At 41.2% G+C, this 9,212-nt stretch overlaps 1 protein-coding gene across 1 annotated transcript in view; it reads right to left on the bottom strand.

Moving 5' to 3' along the window:
- Positions 1-4,215: 4,215 nt before the first annotated feature.
- Positions 4,216-9,212, bottom strand: part of LOC121318186 (transmembrane protein 53-like) — a 15,026-nt gene continuing 10,029 nt past the window's right edge. Inside the window, exons 2-3 of the mRNA XM_041254600.1 lie at positions 5,326-5,822; positions 4,216-4,929 (exon numbers count right to left, since the gene is read on the bottom strand). Of these exons, the coding sequence (XP_041110534.1) occupies positions 4,568-4,929; positions 5,326-5,800 (837 nt within the window). The 5' untranslated portion in view covers positions 5,801-5,822 and the 3' untranslated portion in view covers positions 4,216-4,567. The remainder of the gene's footprint in view (positions 4,930-5,325; positions 5,823-9,212) is intronic.

The following is a 9,212-nucleotide window of genomic DNA, read 5'->3' as shown; positions in this document are numbered from 1 at the left end:
GATTGTAGAGTCCCGGTTTAATAAATCGTGAACCAAGAACATGCTAATCCTGTGTGAGCCCCATTCATTGCCACGCAACGCCACAGTATTATGCAAACATCATTAACGCACTATTAGTGTGTGTATTAAAAACTCCAAAAAATAAACCACATGTAAACTGGTTGTTATTTTTCCTTCACGCTCTTAAAAAGTAGAACATGCTTAACATTATATCAAATGTGAATATGAGTTGTGGAGGTGTTGGCTTAGAGGTCAGGCTGGTTGTCTGGAAAGGATTGGCACTGCCCCTTGCCGGTAAAAAGATTTAACGTGTCTTTTTTTTTTTTTCACTTGGTACAGTTAAGCACAGTGATCACACCGGAATGCATATAGTTATGTGTGTGTGTTTTTTTTTTGCCCCATATAAAGTCTATAGCAGTCTACCCAATTTAACCTGTTATTTATATATAAATAATGAAGGCATCCTCAGACAGGTACTTCAGGTTCTCAAATGCAATGGTTTATTAAGCCAGGATTCTTCACTGGACCAACAAAGCATGCTGCCAACAGTCCAACACAAAGTGTTTTGTTCATGTGATACGTCCAAACTAAGTGCAGTCTCTGGCTTGTTTCCTCCTTCATTCCTTAGTCCCGCTTTCTCTGGCTCGCCTTGGTTGTTCTCTCCAATTTTCTCTCAGTTCTGCATCCCCCTGCCACTGTCTTCACTAGGCTACTTATCCCCTTGTCCAGGCCACGTCCCCAGTGCACCAGCCACGAATCCCAAGCATGCACCACTTCCTGCTCTTGACCCCTTGCAATATTGTTTTAACTATTTATCCCTGATTTTTGTCAACGATGATGCAAACAGGTCCTGTTCACGTTGCAAGCCGAGCTCCTGATTGGTTGCAATTCTTCCATCTCTGATGTCCCTGAACACGCGCACCATCAGATACCGATCATCAGGATTTATCAATCAATTTGCTGATAAAGAAACATCAAACTGTTCTAGGAAAATTAACAGGCACTTGGTAGTGACTTATTCTAGACACCCTCTCCTGCCTGTCTAAAACTGAATGCATGGCAGTCCTAGCCAGGTGATTTTCTAGCATGTGGTAGTGTGGCAAAGTGCCACGCCCCTGGGCTATTTATTTGTGTTGTATGTTCTGTGTAGTGTGTTAACGTTGGTGTATAGTCATTGGTTCACGGGATATAAACGGGTCTGTGTAACACTAATGTTTAAAATGTATATTTGCATTTAGGCATGAGGATTGCACAGCACTTCACATGCAGGTAAAATGTAATAATATGTGAGCATGGGGAATTGCACTTTATTAATTCATGTGCAGTTGTACCGAGACTCCAATTGAATGATTGGCAGTCGATTCTCGATACAGCTGCATAAAAGCAACATGTTTTCACTCACTCGAGGTTGTGTGTTTGGTGAGTGGAGAACGGGTGTGGAGAGGAGAGAATTAAAAGTAAAAGAAAATACGTGATTTCACTGTCCGTGTTTGTCTGTTTCGCTTAGTGTTAATTTGTTGTCTTTGTCTGTTTATTTTGGCCTCAAGTGCTGTGTCCTGTTTTGGTGTGCTGTTTTTGTTTAACTCTTTTGTTTATTATTATTTAATAAAACACTGAGAGTCCCTGTACCTTAGTTTCACCCGTTACTTCCTGAGTCTATTTCTGGTCTGACGTCACCACTGCAAGGCATCCTGGCAACAGGTAGTCAATTGCTTATTAATGAAACCAAGAGCAGGATACCCATTTGGGCTTCCTGTACCCTAGTTTCCCATACTGACCAGAGGCTGGAACCTTTTTGTTGATTAAAGCACTCCCCTGGCCAATGTAGGCTTTTGTGCTGCCACAAGAAGGTTATAACCAGAAAAAAGTAAATTGCTGGTTATAATTACCACATTGTAATTTTAACACCACCTATGCTATAAAGTTATCAGACTGTGGTCCCCTGCTGTATTTTAATCTAATTTAAACCATCCTTATTATACAGTAGACATTATGCTTTAGATTTCAATGACATTTAAACTGTAACAATATCTCACATTAATTACCTTGAGAATTATAGTGCCTTGCTACATTATATCTGAAATGAATTACCCTCATTATGGAGCAAAAATTATACACGAAAGAAGCCATATTTCAGTTCCTGGTTGCACATTAAAGCTGTGCTTGAGTTATATTTTAGAATGTGTCTAGAATGCACTACATGAAAATCTCATTGGAAGTACAGAAAGTCATTTTATACTCCATTTGTTTTTATTGTGCCATGGTGTGTCTCACACTGCCAGACACTGAACATGAAAAGGTGCAAATGAAATGAAAAGGTTACAGCCATCTTTGTTACAAGGGCCAGTGCTGTTTTTTAAGCTGGTTGCAATAATTAAATCCAGTGGGCATAATGTACATAACATATAGCCTGGTCACTTTCTAGGACCTGCACCTATTGGGCAGAGTCACCGCTTGCACCGTGCTGAACGGTTTCTCAAGACTGTTCATCCATTCAGTTGTTTACATGGTGCAGAAAGGTAAGTAGAGGAGTGTGCTGATGAATGTGTCGTATAAACCCATCCCTACATGATCAACTGGAATGGAAGATGCCTGAAGTCTCTGTTATGCACCTCCCCTCGATTCTGGCACGACGGATGGGAGCATTATCTTGAAAGTAGCCATCACCATCAGAATACACATGCAGCATGTTTGGGTGAATATCCTCAAAATGATACTGAAGTGAACTATTGCTTTGTTCAGCCTTCCAGAGAGCTGGTTCAGCCTTACTGAGTAATCAAATGACCCAGGACTACCCTGTCCCCTGGGGACAAAGAGTTACCTCTCATCTTGGACTAGAACAGTTTTCATTATATATATATATATATATATATATATATATATATATATATATATATATAATATATTATATATATATAATCAGGCCGTCTATCTTTTTACTTATCCACTGGAGGGAGCATTATCACTAAAGATTGTATTTTAAAAAGTATGAGCTTTAGTGTAATAAAACACTGTCTACAGGGTTTTTACTAAGTAACCATACGAAATGAGGTAGATTCACCTACATCTGCAAAACCATCAAAATCTAGCAGCATGGACATCACACGGATATGGATATTCCAGCCAAAATGGAATAAGATGTTTCATTTGAAATGCACTAGTTAACATTGTTCCTCCTGTCTTAGTAGACCGGTATAATTGATCTGATCTACAAAGTTTACTACTGGAAGAGCACATGTGCTTCTGGTTACCAATGCAGAGTGCATGCATTTTAACGGGGTAAGTGAGAGTGGCGTCATAGTGAGAGCATTACCGCTTTGCTTGGTGGACACAGATCAACGGTTGTGAAGAGATGATAAAAAAAGAAAGCCCGCTCACCACCTCGCAGCACTGTACAACAACCCCCCAAAAAAATATCATTCTTGAACTTTTACTACTTGAACTCAGAATGAATGATCTTCTCCATCTCCAGAAATTTTTATTGGGATCTAACATTGTAAGTTCCCATATCAGAACACCCACACATATCTGTCTTTTATTTACCTACGAATATATATGTACAATATGATATTTATTTTGGAATACAGTGTGAAAGCCTTTTTCTACAAATAAACAGCTATTATATATTCAGCACTGCACTTAACAAGACTGGACTGTGGTGCTGTACTTGTGGTTATGCATTGATTAGAAACTGCTATTATTAAGGGAAAGGGGATCACATTCTTCGCAATAATCGGTCCCCTGGCAACTGGTTAATTACTTGACGTGTATATCTGACAAATGATGCAGGATGTCAAGTAAAATGATTAATGTGGGGTGTAAGCGGTTAGTATTTGTTTTGGCTCATTCAATAGACCCCTCACCAGCATCCCTGAAATTCTTGTTTTTATAATAAAATAGCCAGGATGCTGAGAAACGTTAGAGATCGGTAGCTCCTCCATGACGATGGTTATTCGAGTTCATCAAGACATGATGAATCTGATTGGCTAGACCCACATTTGCTGCTGCAGGAAAACACGTTTGAGCAGAAAAGATTGCTCGCCGAGTGTTACTTTGCCATTCTTAAATTCTGCCGCTGTGACACCTTTGCAACATCATTTTTTCGTCAATGTGTGTCCACTCTAATTGAAATAAAAGGTGAGCGATATGTGCGGCATTTTGTCACTCCCCGCTAGCGATGCCGCGCCGCTCGCGCCGCTCATGTGTATCCTAGGCTTTATAAAGGGGGCGGTATAACGCGAGACAACTGTATAATCATTGCAGAGAAATAGATTTAATTTGTTATTTAAAAGTATTGAAACATTATTCCAAATTAGAAAGTTCTATAATCATTTTGTAATATCCCCAGACTCTACCCCTATCCCTATTACCGGTATAACCGTATTTGGTCACATTATTACATTTCGTATTTGGTCACGTTGTTTAGGTGAGCACATGTGACCAAGGTTTATAGGAAGGGTGTTCACAAAAATCACCCTGAACATTCAAAATTATTATGATAGTGTCTTGTTTATTTGTGTTACACACTATTTTTCAATATATTTGTTATTGCTTATAGCATTCATTTTTACACCTTAGCCTTTAGTGGCGTCGTGTTGATGGACTGCAGGAATTGGTCCAGTGTCGCCAGGTACTCCTGGGGGTGCTTTTTGAGGTGCCCTGCATGCACGCAATCTTTCCAGCCTTTCCCCACCACGTTAATCCCTTGCAGGTGCCAACTTTGCATCAATCTCTCTACCTCCTTGTGATCACTGAGTGGGTCATTCTCACAGTAGAAGAACAAGGCTGGAGTCTGTGGTGGGTTATTCCAAAACATACCAATGGTGACATTGTAGTAATCCACCGTATAGCCCTTTAGGATATTGAAGTAGAGCAAAGTGCCCTTGCGCAGTAGCCCTTCCATTTTCAGAAGAACCATCTTTCCAACTCCTGTAAAATTGAAGGAACAAAATATGAACTGTTCTTAGTTCAATCCAGCTCATTGTTTACTAATACATGTAGACTTGACATGCATATATGTTTAATAATGAACTGCACAGTGAATACTGAAATAATTTAAAAGAATATATTTGTAGCATGTTTTATCCACTGTTTATGCCTACCAGTAAGCATTCAGTATTTTTTTTTTTAAAGCTAAACCATTAAAATGTACTGACATGATCCTAAACAATTAAGAAGACTTTTTTTTTTTAAAAGACTGTTATTAAATAAACTATCACCGACATCAGTTTCACAATTACAGTACGACCTTTTTAAAACTATTTATTTCATCACAACAGACTCGTAAGAATAATTTAAGGACTAAGAAGGTTTTTCTGATCAAACCTGTTGCCATTCTCTCCACAGAGCCTATCACGAGGCTGTCATAGATCTGACCCTTGATCCTGTCAGTCACGCTCTTATATTGCTGAGCATTATTGGAGATGTGCACCATCATCTGGGCGAAGGTGTATCCTCCAATGGAGAAGGCATGAAGCAGCAGTGGGCGGGACACAAAGCTGTCACTCTGCAGCAACTCCAGCACCTGGGCGCCATAGTCCAACCCCCACCTAGGCCACAGGAAGTAACTGGTCTTGCTCTCCACGGTCAGAACGTCAAACCCCTGCCTGAAGTAGATCTCACGATACTTGTCCACAGCATGTGCCTGAGAGCCCAGCCAGGGTAGCAGCAACAGAAGAGACTTGGGGCCATTCTGTTGTAGCATAAAGGCTACTTTAGATTCATTCTTGTAAAACGTGATGGTTGTGGAAATCTTCTGGGCTGTGACTCCACTAGTAATGGTGGACTTCTGCATTTTCATTGCCGGTGGTTGAATTGGGGTTCTGGAAAGTAAAGCATATGATAAGTTGTCAGAGATGCAGCAGCATGAATTTAATGACTAAACAGCCTACCATCTGTTCTGGGCCTGTCATTTGAAAAGACTTCGAACCCGTGAATGCGAGTGATGCGACTTCACAAGGTTTCGTAGTCGTCTTCTCTTTCAGGGAACCAGTGTTACGGTAAGTAACCTAACATTCATTTACCTTTCGAAGACAACCACCAAGCAATACCGTTAGGGAGCGTGAGCGGACAGCATATGAGGGATGCCTCACTACCGCCAACTAGTGTTGGTGGTGCGCACATGCACTCTCAAGGACCTTTGTGCCACATTGATTCGGTAGAACCTGGTAAACGTATGCAGGGTAGCCCAGCTAGCCGCAGTTATGAGAGGGCTTGTGCAGTGCCTTTGTCCTACCCATATACTCGCTCAATGTCCTCACCGGGCAGAGAAAATTCAGTTTCCTATCTTCCTCTGAATCAAAGGGATGGGGGATGGAAAGCATCTAATTCCACTGACTGGTTCAGCACACTGGGCACTGAGGCTGGACGATACCAAGAGGAGCGTACCTCCTCCATGAAATCTGGGAACACTGGGAAGGGCTGAGTGCAAGGAGCCACAGCCTGCATCCTGAATATGGACCAGCATGGCTCAGGTGCTGTCGCTGTTGCAGCACGTCCCATCAGGGCTGACATGGAGCTCGAAAACAGATTCGTGCCTGCTTCTGAGGCAACCTCAGAGCTGGGCTCTGCCTCGGTAGAGCGTGTAGGTTCCTCTCCTTCCTCCATAGTAGTTAAGAGGTAGCCAACACCCAAGTCGGCACTTGCAGGGTTAAGGAGGATCGCATGATGTTTCCAAGATGACTGCTTCGCTTCTCATATACTGTTTTGACTGCTACTTTGTTTTATTTTTAATGTAGCTGCGCCTGCAAAAGACTAGAAAATAATGTGTTCAAGGCTACTGTATTTGTGTGAGTAGAGTGAAGTTGTTTCCCAGGGCTTTGAGCAAAAAACAACTCTTTATAAAGGAGAATTTCGATACTGTTCTATGATATTGCTGATGTATTAGGCTGCTCAATGTTGCTATGCTGAAAATGTATAAGTATTGGGCCACCTCATCTTAAAACTAAGAGAGAGTGTGTTCGTGTTACTGCTGCTGTGTGTTCATGTAGCTGCTTCTCTTCCCTTGCGCTCATTGTAATACACTTCTTGAACTGCTGCCGATTGGAGTATTCAGACATTTCATACAACAGGATATATTTTAGCCGCTATAAAGAGTGCTTCCTCCTCCTCTGCCATACATGCTGATGATTCCAGCTCATTCTGATTGGGGGAAAAGGGCTGGTACTGGGGCAGGCACTGGGCCATCTGTGTCTTCAGGTCCATAATATCCTTTGCCTGTCTCGAGCGTTGGACTCGCTTGAGCCTGCGTGCAGGGCATACCCTGTGAGGGGTTCTGGGACAGTTGGGGGGGGGGGGGACTGAGGCTCTAGAGCCTAGGTCAACAGGACAAACATTCAATCCCTATGGCCCTGTTATGCCTTCTGGGCAGCATCCGAGGCTGAAAAGCTGCACAGATGTTGCAGAACATCTTGTCACCTAGGGCTGAAGTGGTGTGCAGGACACCCAAGCACAGCACGCATAATGTATGCCGATTCTCCTGCAGCATGCTCACCCTGCAGGACATGGAACCAAAACATTCCGGCTGGGAAACCCTGGCACTGCACACCATCTTTCACTCAGTGTAAGCACGGGGCTACCTAAACCCTGTGTGTACCAAGGTAATCAAGCACCGAGGGTACCGCGCGTATCAAGCATCATGAGCACCGAGTGCACTGAGCACCAAGCGTGCCGAACGTCTCGTGTACTACTTATTGTGTGCATTGAGTACCGCACGCAGCAAGGCACTGAAGTATCAAAGGCTGAGCTTGCACTGAAGTACCGAGGGCAGCTAATGCAGCTGTGCCTACCCTAACCACGTGTAGACAACCACCTGGTCAGCATGCACCAGGGGATGGACATAGGCTGAAGCTGCAGCAAGCGAGAGGTCAGTTAGTTCAAAAGAATAGAGCATAAGGGAGAACACACTTTTTTTTCTTCATCCTGAGCGAACAACAGCCGGAAAAGTCACTCACCGACGGGGTGGCAAACCAAAGCCCTGGTTGAGGAATGTGTTCTCCCTGAAGGTGTAGGGTGAAAGACAACACACACACACACACACACCAATACTGCACAGACAGTCACACTAGTACGACGGACAGCCAAGAAAAGATGGCCTGCGATTTAATTATATAGTTTTACCTCAGTGAAAGAATGAGTATGAAGTTATGGATGACTCATTGCAGTTGGGTGAGCAATACTCAATACTCATTTTATCTAAAAAGTGTGGATGAATGACATATATCCCCATTGCTGGATATTAACTTACTATGGTTATTGATAGGCTTCTCGCAGTATATTCAACTCAAAGACAGAAACTCACAGCACTTAAAGAAAAATGGGATAAAAGATCATCAAGGTTGTTTTTTTATACATTTAATATAGAACACAGACTTCTACTTCAGTATATGGAGAAGATTGGAAGATTCTGTACTGGTGTTGCTACTGCCAAGGTCAATAACCTAAAAAAAAAAATAAAAAAATCTCAAAGATTATTAAAGTTTGTAATAAAATTGTTCAAAATAAATGAGATAAATATCCTATATGAAATGGTCAAATAAGCTAGTTTATTAACCAGATATTAACTTGACCAATCACATAAAAATGAGGAAGAATTCAGATAAACCACACATTAGGGCTGATTTTCAAAGCAATTTACTCAAAAAAGTTAACACCTGAAGATGTTGTTTGGTTTGCAAACAGAGATTTTGTTAACCAAATATAGTACCATGTAGCATGTTTTAAATCCAAAATACAAATATACTACAACATCTGTATACAGCTCCAACTTAAGTGTTTACCCATTTTCTGTTTTTTGTTGTTTTCTGTTTTTGTTTTTTTTTTCATTCAAACTTAGTTTCACAAAGAAAACTCCTTAATGATTCATGCGAAAGGGCTTCTCGTTTTTTGAAGCCATTACCACAGTATAAGGTAATAAAATATCGTGCAACCAATGAGGGCTGAAAAAAAAAGTGTTAATATATCAACCATATCAATGACTATCACATACCGCATCTTGTTTGTTTGTTTAAAAATAAAAAATAAAATTGTAAGTAACATACCAGCAATGCTTGAGGAAGTTTATTGGGCTCTATACTCAAAAGTGTGGGTACCAAAATTTCTTAATAAAAAAACATTTGCTATACTCAAAATACGTTCCCACATTCCAACTATTTAAGGAAAAAAAAATAATACCGCAGGATTTCACAATAGCGACGATTGACAAAATTCTGACA

Source organism: Polyodon spathula, chromosome 7 (assembly GCF_017654505.1).
Source record: "Polyodon spathula isolate WHYD16114869_AA chromosome 7, ASM1765450v1, whole genome shotgun sequence".
Classification (NCBI taxonomy): domain Eukaryota; kingdom Metazoa; phylum Chordata; class Actinopteri; order Acipenseriformes; family Polyodontidae; genus Polyodon; species Polyodon spathula.
This window is presented reverse-complemented; position numbering and strand designations above follow the sequence as displayed.